This window comes from Amphiura filiformis, chromosome 20 (assembly GCF_039555335.1).
Source record: "Amphiura filiformis chromosome 20, Afil_fr2py, whole genome shotgun sequence".
Classification (NCBI taxonomy): Eukaryota; Metazoa; Echinodermata; class Ophiuroidea; order Amphilepidida; family Amphiuridae; genus Amphiura; species Amphiura filiformis.
The window spans coordinates 13533993-13558695 of NC_092647.1; the positions used below are offsets into that span (position 1 = coordinate 13533993).

Consider the following 24703-nt stretch of genomic DNA (forward strand, 5'->3'; position numbering starts at 1 on the left):
AATATGACTATGAACAATGATATAAACACACATTGTGCAATTTCTGTGAATTTAAAACTACCATGGCTACTATATCTCATTCCAATATACGGCGGCAAAATGACCTGTACATTTTTTTTGGGATGTAATTTTTTTATAGGATTAGGAGGCTCCGTCCGATCAAGGTAACTTTTAATAGGACAATGATGTGAAACGTGTATTTTCAGATTACTGAAAATAACACGATGTTGGGTAAAATTTACTCCAAAGATACACCCCTTGATAAATTTGTGACTATTTTTGCATTTTTTCTCAAAAACTAATAACACAGTGGTAACAAAAGTTATGTATATTATAGGGGCAACGTATCCAATTACTACACTGGAATTTCAGTGACTCAAGACAAGTAGTTAATTGATTTTTTGATCAAATATTGGGTTTCCCTCATTTTTGACTGTAACTCCACAACTGTTGTCTGTGCTGAAACAAAATTTCCAGTGCAGTAGTTGCAGTCCTTGCCATGATACATTACTAGTCACCATTGTGCTATAATTTTTGAGAAAAATGCAAAAATAGGCACAAAATTGGCCAGGGGTGTAACTATAATTTAGTGGCCTCCAAAAACTGTCATCCAAGAACCACAGATATCGGACCAAGCAACCTGCCCAGAAGGAAAAAAAAATAAAACGGAATACCGATTTCAAGGTAATTAGAGATGATCACAAAATCGAAAAAAAAAACTGATTTACTTTAATGTCAACTTATGATGTTGTAATACTAAATTTACAATGTTCCACAAAACAAAGTTCTCCCAACAATTTAAGCATAGACCTTAAACTTGCAAAAAAGTGTTACCCCACATACGTAATTATGGTAACGTGCACCAAAACAACTCGCTATAAATCTGTAGGCTACTAATCTTGTGATATGATAATGTCCTAATATTAAACGTCAAAAACTTAGAATTACAGTTACCTGAAGTTGTTCATAAATCAGTTCACATGGTAAATTAATGATATAGACTTTACATACATCATGTACAGCAGTTTGTACATGAGGGAATTTTTAAGTCATTGGAGCCCGACGACATTTGGAGCCTGCTGTAGAAGGAAGATTGGCCTATATTGGGTGCTGGACTTTGTGGATGATGGCGCTATTTCAGTTTCAATTGCTGATCAGGTGTGTTGATCACATTCAGTTCAAATGGACATGGGACTCGAACTCTCGCTTGGAACACAGACCTTTCTTTCTAGGGTCTGTGCGTGGACTATCTTAAAAATTGTCTATAGCATGTATAGTGTGCATGTTTGTCCACATAAATTTGACTGTACAAAAGAATTACAACCGGGATTCCGACCACAAAGTTTGTAAATGGCAGAAACCTCTGAATCGGTGACGTGACTTCTGCTGACGAAAGCTGAACATAGACATTCATGCAGCTCATGTAAACGGTGCACTCGATCGTTGAATCCTTATAAATCATCTGCCGATTCCTAATGATACGGTATGACATAATATTGAGTTGTTTGGTATAATTAGCACCGGGCAAACATATAAATTAATTTAAAACAGTAGATCAGTAGGACATTTCATCAGCAACAGTCTTTGCGTCGAAACACATCCCTATCGTCAGATATGCTATGCGAAACAAGCGACGATCTTCTCTGTTAAAACGGATTCCTCACGTACTGCAATAACGCACAGAAGACACTGAAATTCTAACATCTGTATACTTGTAACTATCACAGATAAGACAAGATCTCATTGTTTTCTGATGTTCAAGCTGCGATCACAAAATAATCATGTATACCTCAAAGAGCATGATGTGAACGGTTTCTTGTTCAAGCTGCGATCACAAAATAATCATGTATAGGCCTACCTCAAAGCGCACGATGTGAACGGTTTCTTGTTCAAGCTGCGATCACAAAATAATCATGTATAGGCCTACCTCAAAGCGCACGATGTGAACGGTTTCTTGTTCAAGCTGCGATCACAAAATAATCATTTATACATCAAAGAGCATGATGTGAACGGTTTCTTGTTCAAGCTGCGATCACAAAATAATCATTTATACCTCAAAGAGCATGATGTGAACGGTTTCTTGTTCATGCCGCGATCACAAAATAATCATGTATACCTCAAATCCACGGTTTCTTGTTCAAGCTGCGATCACAAAATAATCACGTATTACCTCAAAGAGCATGATGTGAACGGTTCATCTTTTTTATTTTTTTCCTTCTATTTTGAAACCAAATTTTCACCTGTCTCTCCGTCAGACTCAAAAGTCTCGCTATTTCTACTCTTCTATCTCGCGTTAAGTACATGTTGAAGAGAAATTCCTTTTCTAGTTCAAGAGTTTGAAATTTGGTGTACGGACATCGTTTCTTTCTCCCTGATGTTGCTGATAACCACGTTGGGGGATCAAGTTTGTTGTTGTTTTCGATATCTGTAAAAGAGAAAAGAGAAGAACAAAATTAGGTAAAATCAGTTGTAGGCCTATGCTAATTTGACGAACACCATCAAACACAAAACGTTTCACAGAAACCAATTTTTCTTATTATTGAGGGGGGGGCTGATTTTGAAAAGGTGGACCTTTTTCCGGGGGGTGATTTTGTGGACCTTCGGCCTTCCTCCCAAAATCTGGCAGCGTTTGCTGAGACACAGACTTTCGGCGAGGTCATTTTTTCGCCTAACTGATATTTGAATGAAGTCATCGTATGGGGCAAATAGACCTATACACAATTGACAAATTCTGGTTCAAATTTTAGTGCAAATTGAGAACAGACGAAGTATAATTTGGCAAAGTTAATTTGTAAACGTTCAAAATATGCACTGATTAAACAATTTGATGCATCAATTGAAAATTATAATCGTAGACCTCTCCGTGACCTGTTCGGCCAGGCATGCATAGCGAAAGCGTTGTGGAATATTAATAATTATGATGGAATCAAAAATCCTGTGATACGACCGAAAATATGATACGAGATGATCAATTAATGTATTATGATATGAGGCGATGATTATGACGCACTAAAAATTGCACATGATTGACACAATGAAATACCGTAACCCAAGACCCTACGAGCCTTTTCAGCATAATGAGTTTGGTCTAATTATTTGAAAAGCACAACTTCAATTTATAGGCTGACATCGGCAGTTTTGTCATAAATTATCACTTGCGGGTTTGTTTCCAAAGAGGAGATAAGCTGAGTGATTAACATATCATCCCAATAAATCTTAACTCGAATTTGCACTATCTCCCACCCCTCCATCAGATCAAAGGCCTTGCACTTTTCGGATGACGGTAGTATCGATTTATGATGGCTATCGGAACAAGATTTCCCTCAAATTTTCGGGGCCTGCGACTGCGAGACTTTTCAGTTTCCGGAATACGTTGGAGGAAGGGAGGGTAATTTTTGAACACGCCATTTCTTCAGGACAGACAATCGGGCGTTACCCTGATCGGAACCAACTCAGTCTTTAATCATGGGTCATCTGTCCTACATTTTGCAGAGTGGATCTTTGTTTTTGTCTTGCGGTGATTTTGAACCCGTGACCTCTCGTACCAACGACAAAAACCTTAACCAGTGTGCCACGCTGCTTCATATAGGCCTACCCCAAAACTAACTGATATTTATAATTTTAAAATATCATGCATGTAAACACCAGAATACCATTGTGGTTCTTGAGATATTTGATGGTAGGCCAATTTGCTGCCTTTACTGAAGAACCACAACACCTCAAGCATGGTACCCAAATAATATTCCCACATTATTACACATGCGCGGTACCAACTATCATTGCGAGCAAGAAAAAAAAATCATAAATTAAAATCAGAACCCCGCAATTGTCAAGTAAACTGAACAGAATAATCTCCCGTTACAAACGATCGTCAATCATGTCAAAAATATAACTTAAGTTCAATTACGCCGAATTAAATGCAGGTAAACATTTTGACCCGATGTGACCCTTCTGACATTCCACATTCAAAGTTTTCAAAAGATTTTGATATCTACAAACATGTGCAAATCTCTCACCCTCTCCCAAGCTTGAACTTCATCGTGTATTTCATTATAAGACGGTAACCTTTTGAATACCGTTAAGGTCGGACTATCGTTTAGCTTGGCGTAATTTATGTATTTGCCGCATCTGCCGACGTCGAAACAAAACCAGAGTCCACCCTGGGACTCCCTTGTCAGGTCACTTTGAGGTCACATGCTTGAATTCTTTCCAAAAAATAGGTAGCTCTTGTGAAACTTCTTTTTGAAATTCAGATGCAAACAATTACAATGTGAAACTTGAAATTGGTCGATGTATATTAAAAGGGGTTACATTTTAATTTAGCAAAACATTTTTTCGTGAAAAATATAATGTTTTAAGCCAATTCAATTTAGCCTAATTATAATGTCAATCTGATTAACATCAATTGGTTTTATCCGTGAAAAATATATGTTTTAAGCCAATTCAATTTAGCCTAATTATAATGTCAATCTGATTAACATCAATTGGTTTTATGGTATGAGATAATTAATTAGACCAAAAATTCTTCCATTCGCCCCTTATTATGATATTCCCAATAATAAGTAGGATTAAAAATCATAACATAAGGGACGCACCATTAGATTCTCAGGGGGGGGGCATGGGAGTTTGGGTCAGGCAGAATTTTTTTTTTTTCGCCGCCGAAGGCGGCGGAATTTTTTTTTTTTCGCCTCCAAGAGCACCAAATTTTTTTTTTTTCGCCGCCTTCGGCGGCGAAGTTATTTTTTTTTCAATTTTAATGTAAATTTGTATACAAAGTTGGGTGGGGAAAATTTTTTTTTTTTCATCAGTGAGGCAAAATTTTTTTTTTTCTCACTAGTGGGCAAAGTTGTTTTTTTTTTTTTCACTAGTGGGCAAAGTTTTTTTTTTTCAAAACACTCCCATGCCCCCCCTGGAAATCTAATGGTGCGCCCCTAAGGTACAGGTTCTACAACCTGATTTATATTTGCATGTAACCATAGACCAAAATGGTCTATGATGTAACTAATTGAATATATGCCTAAATACAACACCGTACTTCTTTGGACCTATTACAAAATGAGTTGAGGGAACTTGAGACCCACAATGTTCATTTACTTGAAAAGTGAACTCTAGGTCCAAATAATGAACACTACAGCATTTAATTAATCCAATTTGAAAACCACATTTCGATTAATTATTAATCTAGGCATTTTTTTACAATCCACACCAGATAATGATCTTTCTTCTTGTGTTTGTAAATTACAACCAACCATCCTCATCTGGCTCAACAGAAACAAATTCTGTTGAAAAGGGGCGCGGCCGATCTTCAGTAAACGGCTCTTTTCAGAGCCACCAAACCTTTAAATTTAGCAGATAGGCGAGGTCTGCTTGTTTTCCGTGGACAAGGGGCGGTCTTCAGTGAACGGCTCTTTTCAGAGCCACCAAAACCTGTAATTAAAATTAGCAGATCTATATAGGCGAGATCTGCTTGTTCTCTGTTGACAAGGAGCAGTCTTCAGTGAACTTTTCAGAGCCATCAGTAGGCATGGGGCGGCCTAGATGTATCATAGGTACTTTGTCCTGAAAAAGTCAGAGCTACTCCTGACGAAAGCTTGACAGTTCTAAACTTCGAACCCGCTAAAACCCCACTAAGGGGCGCACCATTAGATTTCCAGGGGGGGGGGGGAGTTTTTTGAAGAAAAAAAACTTCGCCCACTAGTGAGACGAAATGGTGCGTCCCTAATTGTTATGAATTCCTGTTGTAAAAGCCTATCCCACAATTCATCCTCATATTGGTATAGACTTATTTGCACATGGATTTTTATCTGTAGACTTTTAATTTTTTCAATCCTTCTCGTTTTCGCGGATGTTCACAAGGGGTTGCATTAATACAAGTAGCAAGTTTTTCAAGTTCAACCAAACTTTTTTCCCTTCGTTTGATCAAACCTAGTCTCCGTCCCAGCCGGTTTACGCATACTCCTTCGTCATGGAAACCTATAGTGACGAAGGAGCACAAACCGACTGGGAGCGAGACTAGATCATATCAATATGCACATTTTCATGTGCATGTTTTTTTACCTAATTTCGATATAATCCCGCGGGTTCGACAGACTTTTTATAAAAAAGGGTCATAAAAACAATACTGCATAAAAAAACCATACTTTTGTAAAAGTTCATATTTCTGCGCTCGTTTTTTTAATAGCTTTTGGAAATTACAGAATGTTCAGTCAATGAAGCATACACATACACGCTGTTACATAGCCCCACATTTCAAAATATCATCCAGTCGTGATGTGAAAATAGGTTTACAACTTCTCTCATAAAACATGTCATTGGTATCAGCGAATCGTAAAACTTTCACCTAGTATGTTCAGATATTACACTATTTTATGACCTTGGTAATTTGCAACCCACTACCTAGTAATTTATCATTCAACTATTATCCACATTAACGCTGACAATTTTATCAATGTCAAGGTTAGGCCTACCTATTATATAAAAATTGAAAATGCGAGTACTTTAACATCATTTAAAAACAAAATGTTTGCAATTTTCTTATATGAACAACATAATTGAACATGTTGAAAACAATCTGCAAGACTGTTTTCCCTGAACCCGGCATTCAGTTTACCATGTTTACGCTGCGCCCGGCCCTTTCGGGCCACAGAGTGCGCGAGCATGCCAAGATGAGAGCCGCAGTTTCTTGAGCATGCGATCGTGAACCATCGTCGTTTCGAGTCACTGAAATCACATATTCAGTCAAGCCTGGAAAAGTAGAGAACTCGAAAACCATATTCCAGGGAAATGTGCCATTAGAAGGGAAAGTTGTGTCTTTTAAATGAAGAATACATTCATCTAACCAGAAAGTGTCCCAAATACCAAATGACAATTTGAATGACATCTTTCACTTTTAGTCAATTTATATTAATTTAATAATTTACAGTTTTAATTTTTTTTACACAATTTGCGAATTTTGCGCTGGGATCACTGAATTGACCATTTCGAAATATGGCGGACACAATTGGATGGCGCTGCACGAAATGGGAAAAGTCTTTTGAATTTGCCGGGCTTTACCCTGAGGATGATTTAGGCACTTCCCACCACGCCACTGTGTTGACTTGCGGTTAGCACAGCTGTGTGAGTGAACATGACACCACTGCACGCACATTGCATTGACGGGCATGGTTAAATTTTAATTTGGACTGATATATTTACAATAAAAACGCATTCACAATGCTAGTCGATTTCACATTTTATGTTACCTACAGAAGGTGATAATTATCCTTCATGCATACATCACTTTAGATCTGAAATCGACCAAGTAATAATGACACACGCACAATTCTTAAACAACATCTTTTGCACAGAATTCAATGGCATTTGAAAAGTAAAGTGGCAGTTGAAACTCTGGTGATAACACGTTTGCAGTGCATGATGGGGCTTCCTTAAATCATCCTCTGGGCTTTACCTAAGACTTCCCTCCCCCGATTCCCTCCTATTGCGTAGGCCCTATATGCCATATTTTGAAAAAGGCATGGGGCTTTAACTGAAAGAGCGAAATGAAACCCAAAATTTCACGTGTCTATGCATATTTTATTATTTTCAGATATTGCATTTATTAAAGCTCTGTACGCCTTTCACTATACAAAAAAGACAATTAAAACTTGATTAGGCTATTATTTAATAACATCATTGACATGATGGTTAATTAATTGGTTATGAGTATGATAAGGCCTATTATCCGAATGATAAGGACCGGTTCATATTCCATAAAATAGTATTTGACAAGCGAACATTTGCCGTATGATAAAGGCCGATTCATACTCCACAAAAAGTATTTGACAATCGAGCATTAGTCGCCGAATACGAAAGGGCCTATTCATAATCCACAAAAAGTATTTGACAATCGAAAATTCGCCGTAGAATATGATAAGGGCCGATTCATAATCCATAAAAAGTATTTGACAATCGAAAATTCGCCGTAGAATATGATAAGGGCCCATTCAAAATCCATAAAAAGTATTTGACAATCGAACATTCGCCATAGAATATGATAAGGGCCCATTCATAATCCATTAAAAAGTATTTGACAATTATTGAACATTTGCCGTCGAAAATGGACATTCCGACTTCGAATGTGATAAGGGCCGATTCATAAGCCACAAAATGTACAAATTTGACATCGATCATTCTCGATCATTCGACACCGATCATATACATTCGACGTCGAATATGGAGTCTGAATCGGGCCTCATTGTATACATTTCATGAATGTTTCGAATTCAGGTCTATGTACGTAAATTTGCGAAACAGCGGAGAATCACAAAGGAAACCGATATTCAAACAGTAATAAACCTTTGCAAAATTTATTTATATAATGCTTCCAGTCTCATCAACGTCAATGTAAATATTACTATTTTAAATAAGCATAAAGGCATGAAGATCCTATTATTTATTCATTTGATCTCATCTTCAGAATCAAAAATAAAAGCAATATTTTTTTACAAAGCTGTGAATTGGCTGTCATAAGTTTGCCATATTTTCTGAGGTTAATTTTTAAAACAGATTGGGTCGGGGCAAAATCAATTGCATCATTGGCTGCATGAAGGGGCTGTTGGTTTGTGTTCATTAGCATAAATCATCCTCTCCCATCTCTACTAATGTGACAAGATTTGTCAGGTGTCGACAAAATATTATCATTTTTTTTTCCTTGTGGCTTCGCTGTAATATAGGCCTATCTCTTATAATACCGAGATAGATAAAATTCATGTTGCCAAAGAATAAAACGTTCAGGTATAATTGAACACCAATATTTTGGACGATTCTGCTGCGAGTTACCCCCCCCCCCTTCCCTAAAATAATCAGTATTGATTATTCGCCAGCGAAGTGGTTACATAACTCCCTGGTAACTGGATCACACACCTTTTGGAATTGATGGCACATGCCATAGACTTTGTGTTGCGATCATTTCGATAGTGGTGCAGAACTCAAAATCGTGATCCAGTTGACATAGTGATATTAAAAATCGGATTACAGTATACACTTCGCTGGCGAATAAACACTCTCAAACAAGAATTAGGCCAAATATATTAACACTATTTTGAGCAACACTAAACACTTTTGGTCGCATGTCATAAGGTGGGCATGCAAAAAGGGTGGTGGTGGAACATTTTTCCGCACAATGCCCCGGATAAATTATTGTAGCACTGCAACCCCTGAACTGAAATTATTGTGTAAGGTCTCATTTTAAAGCTTAAAGTATGGGTAACAAATGCTGCTAAAACTAAGCCAATACAATGTCAATAACAAAAGTTACGGCACATTAATTTTGTAGAGACAGGGGTGGTGGTGCAGGTGGCGGCGGTGCAGGTGGCGGCGGTCCATGTTAAAGTATAGGAAATGTCAATTTTCTATGCTTTTGGCAACTTTTATTGAGTATATCTACATCAAATATTATGCTTTATGGCTGATTCATGTATTATACCATGAGTAATGAATCTGTAGAATAGTTTAGGATCATAAAACTGTTTCCATCATTGCCATTTGTAAAATGATCACACATTTTTGTTCAAATTGTACCTATTTTCTTATGTATTTCATTGTTTTTTGACCGCAAATTACAATGTATCATAACACGCTCAATAATAATTCAATCCTGAGAAAAGTATACATTTTCTGAATGGAAATTGCATGAAGAATATAAATATTGCATTTAAAAAATTGTTAGAGCTAATATTACGCAGTTATTATCCCTTTTGGAAAATTACTACTTAAAAATTAAGTTGTTTTTTGGGCACCCTGTATAAAACAGATCCGATTTTCAGAATTTTTTTTAACGAACTAGGTTAATGTACTATAGTATAGAGAACATGTTCTGATGCTAAAATTTGTAACAAAACCCCATTACAAGTTTAAATTTGAAACTTATATGATCAGGGTCCAATTTGAGAAAAATACATTTTAAAATATAAATTTACATAGAAGTCTGTGTATTTAACGACATGTTAATTGGCTGTTGTAACAAAAACGCAACCTATTTTCAGGTTAAATTTTTTGTCAGTGATTTACAGGTGCTATATCTTTTAAAATATCAAAAAATACATTTTTGATGATTTTTACCATGTTCTGGAAATTGGACCACCTTATGACATGCGACCTTTTATTAATTAACACAATTATGTGTTAATTAATAAAAGTGTTTTTTTAACAATTTATTTCTAATTACAACACTGACTTCCCTGTTACAATTATTTTTAACGTAAATGTCCAAAGTTTAATTAAGGATTAAAATCTTAACATATGAACACGTTTAAAATAGAGTCCAAGAGTAAAAACGAGAGTGTTAAAATATTAAACATTTTTATGTTAAAATTGGTGTTAAAGTGTTAATAATTTGAAGTGTTAAATATTAAAAACTTGAACGGAATTATGTGTTGATCAAATAGTAGTCGATTTTGGCGAGAAACGACTTCTTTTGCTCGATCATGTCACATCATTTTGAAGATTTATTGTCACTATATTCACGATGGAGTTGACGGTCGCCAAACACGTTTCAGTGCGGCGGTATCTTTTATTACTATTGGCTAAACACATCATTTGCGCCAGGCTTTTGGCAGTATTTACAAGTGAAATCGATGTAAACAAAACACGGTCGACGAAAAACGCTCTCAATTTTATATAAATCTTTTGTATAATGTCCTTTGGAATATTAAGACTCTTCAAAGTTTATATTTTCAAACGTCGGTATGGTGATGGACAGTGTAACCTGTATCAAAATTACAGGTACCTATCAGTTTCAAATAACATAATTGTCACTAACAATACATGATCCACTTGAAAAACAACAATTATTAACTTCATAGCTGAAAAGTCTTGTACATTTTGTAGTGCAGGTTTGCTCATTTCCAATGGATCCAACCATCTGTAGTGAAGGAGAAGCGACAGTGTGGATGGCTTGTGCAAAAACCCCAAATAAAAGGGCTCTGTGCACTGTAAATCCAAGTGTTTAGGATTTCTATAACACTTTTTAAACACTGCAAGGTGTTTTTTCATAATACACAGTAAAGGTATAGGACACCTAAACACCAAAGTAAACACATAAACACAAAGAGTAAACACATGAGAGTATTTAGATTCTAAACATTCAACATGTTTACTTTCATATTGTTCGGAAAGTAAATGTGTGTGTGTTTACTTTCTAAACAATTTTGAATTTTAAATTTTGAATTTTTGATTTACGGTGTATAGGTCCGGTAGCACAAAATGAAAGTACTAGGGGCCTACATGTAGCAGCATTCTATATCAAAACTAATATATATATATATTTCTGCTTTTTTTTCGCATAGATTGTAGGATGCTCCTTCATATTTCAAAACAACCAATTATCATGTAACCTTTACAACAAGCTACAACACAAAGAACAAATGTACGCCACGAGATTCCTTGTTACATATTTCAAGTCATCCGTATCAACCAATTTTGAAAATGGCGTCAGTGGCTTCGCGTGCGGCAATTGCAGTCATACGCCAACTTTTCTCCTGCTATTTCCCATAACCTGGGCCCCCAAATAACCTCAAGATGAAAATAATGAATTTACGAAGCTGCTAAGCTGGCTTTTTCTGGCTATATGTGTTTTTGTACAACCCGTTTTGCAAATTGTTTCCAAGATGACGTGATCAAGTCTGCCTCCCCCCCCCCCAATAAAATAAGGATGGATCATATGCCGTATTTTTACATCACATTTAATCAAAATAAAGAAACATGCCAGAGCTGGTCTCAAGTAAGATAAGGTGTATTGTTTTTACTGTGAATCCTTATTCTTGAACATCTCCAAATGACTCATTATCACATAGGCCGTCCACACCAGGGCTACAAGGTGCAAATAAACCAGTTTGTTCTACTAAAAATTGTGCAATCAGTCATTACTCAGTAATGACTGAATCCATATGTTAAGGGTATACGAGGTATTTGTTGGTCGAAGCAACCAAAAAAATCGATCTGAAAAGAGCCGTTCACTGAAGACTACCCCTTGTCAACAGAGAACAAGCAGACCACGCCTAACTGCTAATGTAAAATGTTTGGTGGCTCTGAAAAGAGCCGTTCATTGAAAACTGCCCCTTATCAAAAAAAACCAAGCAGACCTCGCCTATTCCTGCTAAGGTTTGGTGGCTCTGAAAAGAGCCGTTCATTGAAGACTGCCCCTTGTCAACAGAGAACAAGCAGGCCCAGCCTAACTGCTAAAGTTTGGTGGCTCTGAAAAGAGCCATTTACTGAAGACTACCACTTGTCAGTTCTAAACTTGTCCGACGACGAATCTTCAATAACTACTACTACTAGTTATAGCCCATGTATATGTGATGAGTCATGGAGATGTTCAAAAATGGATTCACTAATACCCATACTCTGACCCTTTATATCATTTGAGACAATTACCGGCATGTTTCTTTATTTTGATGTAAAAAACATGAGGTGATGCATCTAAACTGAAAGTAGGGGTTGGACATGTTGGGTGGCTTTTACACTATTTTTATCTACACAGATCAAAAAGCATTGTTGTATGATTACTGTAAAAATTCGATAGTTAGCATATGTGCTTACTATCGAGCGCTTTTGAAAACATGAAATTGTACCAAAGTCCAGCGCTTTACCATCTAAGCTATTTGGGATTGAGACACACATTTGCAGGTTTACTTGTTCGTATGTGAATTGATGATTTGCTTACAACCCTTTACACTTTGGTGGATGGGGCACTTCATGTTTGCATGTAGCACATGCTTTAACTATCGAGTTTTGTTTTTGCTGGTAGGTACTTGCTGTTGTCATGGTTGTTGTCATTGTTGTTGTTGTTGATATTGTTGTTGTTGTAACATGTTGTTGCAGCTGGCTGCTGTCTGTGTCCTCTTCCCTTTGTGTTTGTAACAAACCTATAGGGATTTGTAAGCCGGCTCTGTCAGAGTTCTCCATAATCACATTCGCCACACCCTAGTATCAAGTGAGTATCATGTCAGATAACAGGAAATTAGACCAACGATCACATTGACAACATGAAACTTTATCATGTTTTGTGCCCAATTATTATGGATATCATGTTTTTCTCATCATATAATCATGATAATTCGCATATCATGTGGTCTTCCAAGAACGTATGAGCCACACAAGAGGGCACGGATATAAAATTGGTGAATTCACTAAATCAGAGAAGTGAAAATGTGCAAGAAAAATGTGATGCAATATTCCAACTTACGTTGTATAGTGCTTTTAGACACTCTTGTTGAGACATATCTACTACTAGCTAAAAATAGTAGTCACCATCAGTTTGAAGCACATTCTAAACTTAGTGCACGAGATTGTAATGAACATTAAAAGCGAATTAGCAAATCATTTAGACTTGGATAACGATGCTGTTAATTAGATGCAACGAAACAAGAACTTCAAACAAGTATAATTTGCCTAAAATCACATTTAGGACCTATTCTGACTAGAGTCATTTCTTTTAGTATTGTGTGGTATTTCACCATTTGATTTCCAATTGCCTGAATTCAACCTGATTTATCTGAGTAAAGAGAACATATGTGAATATTTTTCGAAGGATTTGTGTTAAGCTTCGGGATCAAGGAATCAGGGATCAGTTAGTCCTATTTAACCCCATTTTGAAGGCTAGTTTACTAGACATTTAATCTATACCCTATGTAACATATAACCAAAGTAGTTCAAGATCACACGCTCAAGAAATTTGATATAACTTTACGAAGCTTTTTCACGCTTGCAACTTGCAACTTTTAAAAGAAGTATTTCCCTCCGTATTTTTGTGCAATCTGAAAATTAAAAGGCGCTATATAGGCGTAATTATATAAGGGACGCACCATTTGATACTCAGGGGGGGGGGTAGGAAGTTAGGGTCGGGGAAGAATTTTTTCGCCGGCGAAGGCGGCGAAGTTTTTTTTTTCATGCATTTATACACAGTTAGGTGGGGGAAGGTTTTTTTTTTTTTTTTTAGTGTTGGTGGGGAAAGTTTTTTTTTTTGCTCATGTAGTGGGTGAAGTTTTTTTTTTGAAAAACTTCCTACCCCCACCCTGAGAATCTAATGGTGCGTCCCTAATTTGGATTGGGTCGCAGATTGAGTATGACCATGACAAACCTTGCACAAAATGAGTAAATTAATTTGATGTTTAATATGACGCTAGCGACATTAGGACGACGATGATAATAATGATCATGATGATGATAGTGATAAATGATGATGCAGGTATCCAGCAGAGACCACGTGCCAAACATTTAAGTGCACAGTAGGCATGGTAGGGAACAACCTCAGGATGTTGCAACTGTTTGCACACAATACAACCCATGCTGTTAAAATATGTTACAGGGTTGTTGTGCTTTTTGTGTCAAGCAATTACAGATATATATTTGTGAAGACTTCAATAGGTTGCCGACAATTATGATGAAGATATTAATGTCTGAAAACTAGTAGAGCATATTTTATATCCTTATTAACCTTCATTTATCGTGTTATCTCCATTTATTTGAGAATTCTTATACAGTAATACGTTGAATCTAGATTTGTTTTTATCAAGAAAGTTTTCTGACTTTTTGTCGACTTCAAGTAGTCCGACGAGTAGGACCTTTTATTTCTAAGTTACCAGACTATACACTTTTCACACTATGATCACTATCTCACATGGCGCAAGAAAGACGAATCGCGAAAGTCCAGTGACCGCGCCCCCCAAAATAACGGGAGGATAGTGGACTTTTGTGGTTAATCTTTCTTGAGCGATCAGAGTTAGAGTATAGTTGGTAAACTAAGAAAAAAAACAGGTCCTACTCGTCGGACTAACTTCAAGCAATGGTAAAAATTTTTCATGTTGTAAATGCATCTGTCATGTCTGTTTTCGACAGCAAATGTTTCATATTACAAGCACATTAATGATATGCACATCCTTGAAACAATACTGAATAGATGATAATCTACTTTGTGCAATACTTCTTCGTGAACTCGTACAGTCGATAGCATAGATGGGGATAGCCCGGATACCATGGATATGGGCCATTCTAAACATGCATGTTTAATCAAAACAAAAGGTGTTTTAGGAAAGAGTACCAGCATAAAACAAGGGGTGGCTCCTAGGACCCCTTCGTTTTATCTTATCTATAAATGTTCTTGTTTTGGGTATCTTGTTGATGTTTTCGTGGAGATGCTCATTGTGTTGATTGAAATAGGTGTAAATTTTGCCAACAAAATGCAAGCTTGTCGTACCCTTGCTGATACTCCTTTCTTTGCTGTCATCAAGTACAAGATCACATTGCAGATCGTTTCCGTGGAAAGCTCATTGTATTAATGTGATGAGTGGAGTATTTTGCCACCAAAGTATTGATACTTGCGGTTCCATTGTTATTGAATACAAAAATATTTTGCCATATTGGGTTCACTTTCATTTGGTGATATCATCATGATCATTATACAGATCCTAAATCTATTGGTCATGTTGGTGCTATTCATATTGCAATCGCGATTGCATTTTTCAGTGTTTTGGACCGGTTTATCCAATTGGGCCTGTGTATCCCAACTGGGCAATATAGAATCTGCAATAAAAGTAAATAACAAACCCCAAAGTGCTTAATTCTTTAAATTTTATCACTTTGACCAAACTGAGCGCAATACTATTAAATTCTGCAATCATTTGATTCATAAACTGTTATTATCACGAATAGTGTCCGTTTCCATCCATTTTGCTAAATAGTAATTCCCAATAGTGAATCCCCCCGCCCAAGTCTTGATCTTGGACCATGTCATGATGTTGTGAAGTGGAATGCCATCTATAAACAAGGGTAAAACATTACTTTTGAACTGAAATACTGCGAATTTTAACTCTTTGGGTTTTGCATTGCTTCTTTTATTGTGGTCTTTTTTTAGAACTTAAAACACATCATTGATATTAGACATAACAACTTACCTTCAAGTTTTGGTGTTATTTCATCACTGCTTATATTTGGTTTGGTATCTTTGGGTGGTGGACTTGAGGAGGAGTCTCCAGATGAGGTATAGGAAGATGATCTCACTTTATTTCCTGGTGTGTAACCATGTGATGCATGTGAGGTAACATCATAGGGATCATAAGAGCCATATCTCTGTCGATCCTCTGCTATCACGGCACCGCTGGCAAATTTAGCCGCAAAAGACCCAGCCAGACTGGATGGTATTCCGTGCCCATTTGAGTGCGCGGCTGCTGCGGCTGCAGCAGCGTAGTGACTTTGGTAACGATCAGCGTAAGCTTGCCGGCCGGCGAAAGAGTAATACCCCGCGTCGGAATAGCCTTTCTGTGCGCTTACAGGATACGGGTATGTGCCGGGATCGTAATCTTCGCTATTAGCTGAGGCATAGTGGGCTGAATCTGCCGAGTAGAGCCACGGGTTTGAATAACCAGTTTGTTCTCCTGATGATAAAGTGTACATATTTGTGTGGCTTGAGACAGATGTAGTTGTGTTTTGACCATTCGTATGATGTGCAATGTCCACACCACCCCCTGTGCCCCCAGTAGCTACCTCACCAAATTTACCATCAAAATTCGCACATTTTGTATTGTTATTGGCAAGTCCATCTGCTTGTGATGAAGATTTTAAAATGGCCGCCGCATCATTAGAGTTTATCAACGAATTAACGCAAAATGCCGTAGTTGTCATGTTTATGTTGGCTCGTATATTGTTGCTCTGTTGCGTGGTATCCTACCGTCGGTTATTGAAGGCCGAGGGCAATAAAGGCAATAAACCTTACACGACCTACGGGCATAAAAAACACAGTAAAGAGAGTAGGTTAACACAGATGTGTACCACGTGACACAGATAAACCAATCACGTCGCATTGATCAAGCTTCTCAGATTTGTGCTTTGATTTGAGTACAATGTATTTATACCGTTCAGTGATGAACTTGACATCGTTTGCTTGTAAATATTTGTGAACAATAGAGAAGAGCTTTTAGAAAGAGGAGCAACGAAGAATAATTGATGAAGATAGTATCTACAAAAAAAGTACCTGTGAACATAAATGTAGGCCTATGATGTAAGCCAACATTAATATCATTATGCAATAGTCCCGGAAAACGTGTTTCGTGGTTCTATGTCAGAGGTTCTATGTTGTATTTTCTAATATGAAATCAACGTGGAACACATGGGATAGGACCCAATATGTCAGCCCAATGGAGGTAGGTAGTTCATGACCTGGTGCTGGTAACATGGTAACCATAGTAACTCAAAGCATGTACCAGTATCCTCTCATGTTACATGCAATGTTTAATACTAGTAAATCTTTGGTCAATGATGAAATCAGCAATTTGAGCAAAGGTCATGAACATGATCATAATAAATTAGAGAGGGGGATGCTGCAATGTGATATCTCAGTTGTAATGCAAACAATGGATCAAAACTGACCAAAATTGAAAAGCTCAATCCAAAAAGTTGCAAGTTTTATAGGCTAGTTGTCAATTGTCATGTGCTGTGTAGGGCCTACTGATTAGTCTACTTCAAAGCCCCTTTTGAATAATGTCAACTCATCACGTATTTATAAATGATAAAGTTCTGAATGAGAGCTGCTCCCATTCGAAAACCGCGATGCCCAGAGAAAATAAAAATTCCCTCTAAAAGGGAAAGCCAGCTTCAATGTAGTCCGACGAGTAGGACCTTTTATTTCTAAGTTACCAGACTATACACTTTTCACACTATGATCACTATCTCACATGGCGCAAGAAAGACGAATCGCGAAAGTCCAGTGACCGCGCCCCCCAATTTTCGGGAGGATAGTGGACTTTTGTGGTTAATCTTTCTTGAGCGATCAGAGTTAGAGTATAGTTGGTAAACTAAGAAAAAAACAGGTCCTACTCGTCGGACTACTTCAATGTAGAAGAGGTCTTGTAATTAGTTTGGACGGTAGGCATTTTTAGGATCACGCTTGCATCCATCATGTTTCATGATAATCCACCAAACTATCAATGATGAGAATATGCACACTGAAACAGCAACCCAAACTTTTTCTGCCTTAAAAAACGAGTTAAAATGACCCTACATGAATAACAAGCAAGAAGTCTTTTTGGCTGCCCCTTCCGTTTGCCGCCATTACTTTTAGGGTTGCTATCTAAGGTTGCTATCTACTGAAGATAGCAAGATCTCGCCCCAAAGCCTTCACCCACCCATCCACCAAAATACTCACATGGAAACAGAGTCCATGGTCTTTCTTCCCCCAATCAGCCAGAGAAATACAGAGAATGGACAAGCTACCAAAACATTTCAAACCCAACACCAATCTCAACTCATTTATAAGCAGCCTGAAATTTCATGACTGAGCAATCTGCCACCAAACATTGCTTCTACCATAGACATGATAGAATGATCTTTGCTTCCACATAGTACGTCTTGAGTGTTGATCTTGTGCTTTTCAGAGTACAGTATCCAACAACTCCAACAAGACAAGACAGGGCAGGGGTTTTACGTACACGGGGAAGGGTACTTTAGAATAACTGTACGATATCCCCTGTAGGATTAGGGTAAAGTTTAAAGTTTTGAATTAGAAAGTGTAGGCTTACACTCCCATGTATATCTGGATCCTGGAGAGGATCCGGGAAGGGAATTTGTGTTCTGAAGCAATGAAGAGAAGCAAACGCTGTGAACATTGTACTGTGAAACTTTTCTGATGGAGAAAGACTAAATCATGGTCGTATACTCGGTATACCCCGGGACAAGCAGATATCCTCAACTGTGGCACAAATTTGTTATGCCTCTCAGGACATATATTTCCTGTCTGGGAACTTAAACTATGTTGCTTTAAATTTTTGGTGAAATTCGCGAGCACCTTGGCGCTCGCCCTTAACGGGTGGAGTACAGGGGCATCTCCTTTTTCCAGAGAGGGAATTTTAAAATAGCAAGAAAATAATCCGAAATAGTGAGCGATGTCGTTCAAATGTGAAAATGTAGCCCTGTCTGACAATTAGTCTAAAACCTAGCAACATGAACAAATTATAGGATTTAAACTATTGTTGTGCAATTTGAAAAATTGTACCAAGCCACTTGACAATGTGACTTGTGACAACTTTTGAATTGTTATTGATACATGAACTTCAATATTGGCCGCACCTCGGATAGACTAGATATGGACTTTCCCCCAAATTGTGAGGTGTTTTGATTTAGGACCTAATATAGGCTTACTTAAAATAATGTCGTACATCTCCTTTAGCCTACTTATCCATTTTCACGTACTTAACGCCACCTCATTCATCAGATGTGTCATTTAACAGTACCTAATAATGAACTTGATCGATGTATCATAAGCACCACAAGTCCACAGTATTATTAAACGTTTCCGCCCTTCCACTATTGGGAAAGAAATTCGTCTAAATTCACTAGGATCCACAACATGCGCATCTATCAGCGCACAGTTCTTTACCATCAATACATTTGTACATTCATTGAATGACCTTTGAAAATTTGGGTACAAAACTCATACTCTGCAACTTGAGTTCAAATTTTGCACTATGGTTGTTGAATTGACTTTATTGAACTATGCCATTGGGATGAGGCCATTGTGGTCCATAGTGATTGGGGATCAAACCATCAGCCCAAGGCTGCATCAAAAATAACGTTTTCTTATTTTTCACAGATAAGGTTTATAAAATAGTTTGGAGGCATCCATATGTCGCGGCCATTGACTTCTAGATTGGACAGGTTAAGCGGGGTTAACACTTTCTTCAATAATGCGTCAATCTTGCAGAATTTTAAACAAATTTAAGCATGTCCCGACCCCGAAATGAAAGAAAAAAGAAAGAATGGAAGGAAGGATACAAGGAAGAAAGGGAGAAATAGAAATAAAGAAAGCAAACGCAGAAACAATAAAAGAAATCAACAAAGAAAGAAACACCAACAAACGAACAAATCAAGAAACAAAGCATCCATGCCCCCCCCCCACACCCAGTGTTCCATGCCTGGGAGGGAGGAGCACTCGAATATATAAGTTACGTACCTGTGCCTCACGTACACGTACACTCATTTCTATAGGGATCTATTGGTGAGGATTTTTGTCAAACAAAGGGGGTCATTCAGTGTAGGCTCCAAGAAAATAGGGGGTGGGTCATTATATGTGAGAACGTTAAAGATTGAGTGTCACTGACCGTGACAAATTATAAAACTTTCTGGGCAAAAATGTGCACAATTTTGCGAAAGATTTGTCATATAGGGTGTAAGCTGATGAAACGCGGGGGTCATTGGGTGGCAGATTTGCAGAAAAAAGGGGTCTAGTCACATGATGCGTTCCAATATACGCGAGTGCCACCCCCCACCCCCGTTCATATTGGTTTTCTTCAACTTGCTCCCTTCATCTGAAAATTTCCAACTTTGTAAAGTTTAGCCTCATGCTCATCATGCAGCGAATCTTTAATCCCCCCCACCAATTGAAATTGTCTCCGTATAGGCCAGAATTCGCCCACAAAAATCCCGTTTCCCAACACTATGGGCCACAATAGCCTCATCCTAATGGCTTAGTTGAATGACCTCAGTTAAACATTCCTAGTACAAAATTTGACCTCAAGTTGCAGAGTATGAGTTTATGTACCCAAATTTTCAAAGGTCATTCAATGAATGTGCAAATGTATTAAGGTTAAAGAACTTTGTCCTGATAGATGAGCATGTTGCAGATCCTAGTATACAATAACCAACACTTATGTGATAACCACACCAATTGATTGTTTTTTGTAAAATGCATTTTCTGAAATATTTTGACACAATTTTAAATTTTCAACTTGTGCTTTTTCAAAGCATATCATTGCCAGGTCTCTATCATATAGCCCATAGGTATCTCATAATTATATTAAAGGAAATGCATCTGATTCTGTGAGCTACTGTGGAGAATTGTAAAGTTGAAGAAGAGACGCGTATAACTAGATATAGACAGCTCAGGAAGAGCCTGTGGGCCTTGTGTGTCTTCATAGCAAGATGAAGATCGCTCTCTGGGAGTTCGTGACCATGTGTACTTTTCTGTCATGATCCAAAAATGATCTCAGATTAAGTTGTACGATCTTTACAAGTATGTATCACATGCATGTATGTAAAATGATTACAAATTTATTTCCCACTCGGGAACAAATTGACCCACATTTGTTATCAAAATGTAGGATTAGAAAAAAACAATTTCCATCATCTGCTTTAGGGGTAAATTGATAAGACTGTCAATAATAGCTTTTTATTACGTAGGCCAAATGCTTTAGGCCTACCTAAAGAGTGTCATAGTAGTCACAGGTAGTGTTATGTAGACCTAAGGGACATTGAATTTCAGAGATTCAGTTCACCTCGTTATAGGAATGTAAGGAAACCTCTTTATATCAATGTGACATATGACTAGTATGACTACATGAGTAAACTAGTTCAAATATTTTGAAAAGATTGGGTTACTCATATATACACGAAATTATAGGGTTAGGATTACACGAAATTAGGGTTAGGGTTAGTTTAGGGTTAGGATTAGCTTTACACGAAATAATTACATGGAGGATCGAACAAAGATTGACTCCTCCTATAAACCTATATTGGATCCACTTGAAATGGACTGTTTGGACAGTGAAGCAGAGCTAGTTGTATATAGTGGCTTTATCTCGGGGGAGGGTGGTCCCCATCTGGTACATTTTTTTTTTTTGCGGGGGGTAACCCTCCATCTGAGACTCGTCTCAGTATGTGGAGTGTGGACCAGAGCTTGGGCACATCCCCACTAAACCGTCCACGAAGTGAGTAATAAGTGATACTCCCCCTATTTTCTAATGTCCGCAAAAATCATAGCTATAAGTATAAAAAACTTCTTTACCAATCTAACTTGTTTTCCCCATAAATAGGCTTTAATATTTAGGCCAACATTTTATTCACATTTAATAACACTTTCCAAGGAGAAAATGTGGCAGTGGCGATACACTTAAAAATAAACTCATCAAAAAAATTAATTACCCCCTTATTATGAGATAATTCAAATTTATGCATCAAATTTTAAAATTAAAACTCAAATAACCAAAAGCAGGGTGATCTATACAGCAATTCCGTGACCGTGGAGAGCGAAGGTTCGTATTATCTCAGAAAATTTATCTTCTATGAAGTTTAATTTAAAAAAAATAGCGGGATGCCCCTAGCGAAAGTGTGGGCGAAATCGGTGAGAGCCCGAAATCCAAAATGGCCACCGTCAGCCATTTTTTCAATGGTTTGGCCTACAACTCAAGAACTCCAGTTATGTTCTGCGAATTTTGATACCTCTTTGGGTCTTGGTTCACAACTTGTTGTCATATCTTGACCATTTGAATGACGAAGATACAGTTTCAAAACTCGTATAAATATAAAACAACTCGTGCAACTTCTGAATTTTCATATTCCACCATGACAACAATATTTTTGGCTATGTTAATCAAAGGTTGCAATATATTTTATGCTAAGTTATTCTGCTATTCAGTTTTAACATAGATTTTGAGTTATTATCGCATAATTACTTTTTGTGATATGTTTATACTAAATGTAGTTATTTTTGGCAACAGATATGGGTCTATTTTAGGTAAAATTAGGCAATTTTCATCTAGAAACACTGGGACATGTGATCCCAGAATTATCACTTTCATGAAAGATGGTTCATCATCTGATACATGGACCAAATTTAGAATGATTTCTCCAACCTTAAAGGAGAAGCCCCGCGCGCCAGAGCAGTTCTTCTGGGGTGAACCAAACCTACCTGGTTATCAAATTAATCAATTAATCAGTGACAACGTTTAATATCTTTGAATTTGACAGGTGCTAATTGATGTTTTAATGTTATTGCTTTAATTAGCACCTATTAAATTCTGAGATAATCTTGTCGCTGAATAATTTGATAACCAGGCAGGTTTGGTTCACCCCAGAAGAACTGCTCTGGTGGGACTCCCTCTTCACGGTTTAATAGGTGGGTTTAAAAACACCCTAAATGCTAGGCATTTTAAAAACTTTTTAAACACCTCGATTTGTAAACACTGTTTTGCAGTGTATGCATACAAATAACTTTCTAGACTCCAAAACGGGCTTGCTTCTGTTTACCCCGCAAAATAAGCGAAGCAGGGGGTAAACAATGGAGCCCAGTTTGTCAGATGCTTGCAGGCAAGGGAGTGAGCAAGGGGATTGCAATCTCAATGGCCTCGGAATGTTTCGAAATAGAGGATGCAGTATCGCAAATTGCTCTCTACTCCGCAGCTCTGCTGATATGATGATGGCAATGCAATCGTGACTTCATATCGTTTGTTATGTCATAACTCAAAATTGCCATATCACGATTATGTGCCATAACTATATAGCCTGAGTTCTAATAAAAATTATTCAAATTTCGGAATAAAAAAGAAGAGCATCATCTTTGAAATTATAAATCCAACTTTGTGCCTCACATTGAGCGTGGCGCGTGTCACGGTTCACTACTTAATCTATACTATTGGATAAAATGACACTAAAATTGTTGAATTATACCATAGACCGTTTAACATGTTTAATGGTCTATGATTATACAGAGGTTGCAAAAAGGATTTTAATTGCGGACAATTATTTTTGCCTAATTAATAATCAGGTGTCATTGTTTTGGCTACCAGACAAATATTTTTAAAAGCTCAAATACAGACGAACAATATGCAAAATAAATGTTCATCTCGGCATAAATTTACTGTAAGCAATATCAATTAAAAATAGTATATCAATGTTTATAAACATGAAGCCTGTTCGCGTGTACGGGTCATAATCACAACATAATTAACAAGGAAGCACTGTAGGATATATAGAAGAAGTACATTAAACCCAATAAAACGGCAAGATATTATATTATCGGCAATAAAATCATAAAATTTACATCTTCGTCAGTCAACGTAGTAGCATTTTACAGCTTCCGTGTATTTGCTCTTTCCCTAATTCACTATAATAAAAATTACACTTCATAAAAATGTCTCTTAATAGAGCTCCACTGCGCATGCATATAATATACAGTTGGGGAAAATAAGCAATAAAAGTGTTGCTCCACTATATATTTAGAGTTATTTATTAATGTTATTGTAGTTAAATGAGATAATGAGAATAAGCGATCAAAAGCATGTTGCGTTCATAACTCACCTGTGCTTTGCTCAGAGCTGGTCTGGAAAACCTGGCGTTCACGGAAAACGGAAACACTCATTCAGTATAGACGCAGAGGAAACTGCATATCAATTGTGATGCTATCCTTTTGAGGTGAATTTCTTGTCGTCACGGATTAAATATGAGGACATTATTTGCCTATCAGATGTCAAATTATACTGGATTGATCTTGAGAAGAATTCCTTATTCCGTTGTCCTTGGTGCAGAAAACGGTGGTTTTAATAGGCGACAGTGATCCCCGTTTAGACCCAGCCATTTCAGTAGGCATCAGCCGTCACCCGCAGGGCACCATCGATGATAAACCATAGTGCGCATGCGTGTACACTTAATTAAATTAACAGGATAGGACGAAAGTTTTGTGGTATTGTCCGTCACTTGACAATCTATGAATGGACGTTGGTGACATCATCGACCATGACGAACAGTTTGAAAATTATTTTTTGTCTGGAATCACAGACAGTGTAAAAATGTTCACGATCCTGTTTTATTTGCATTTAATATTTCAGACTAGCACTGAATACTAGTTTTTGCCAATAGAAGACGGCATTTTAGGCCAAAAGTTTTCCGTATAGCTAAAGCGTGA

At 37.3% G+C, this 24703-nt stretch overlaps 1 protein-coding gene across 1 annotated transcript; it reads right to left on the reverse strand.

Annotated features, from left to right (window-relative positions):
• Positions 1-212: 212 nt before the first annotated feature.
• LOC140142596 (uncharacterized) lies at positions 213-24363 on the reverse strand. Its single transcript, XM_072164592.1, has 3 exons — positions 24100-24363; positions 15930-16752; positions 213-2425 (listed from the first exon to the last, which is right to left on the reverse strand). Exons 2-3 carry the CDS (start codon positions 16654-16656, stop codon positions 2172-2174), a joined length of 981 nt encoding a protein of 326 aa, XP_072020693.1. The 5' UTR covers positions 16657-16752; positions 24100-24363; the 3' UTR covers positions 213-2171.
• Positions 24364-24703: the final 340 nt, after the last annotated feature.

Excerpts from the sequence above, each read along its gene's own strand:
- LOC140142596 (XM_072164592.1), bottom strand. The coding sequence starts at position 16,656 with ATGACAACTACGGCATTTTGCGTTAATTCGTTGATAAACTCTAATGAT. Across the intron at positions 2,426-15,929 it reads AATAACACCAAAACTTGAAG|ATATCGAAAACAACAACAAA; the intron begins GTAAGTTGTTAT and ends TCTCTTTTACAG.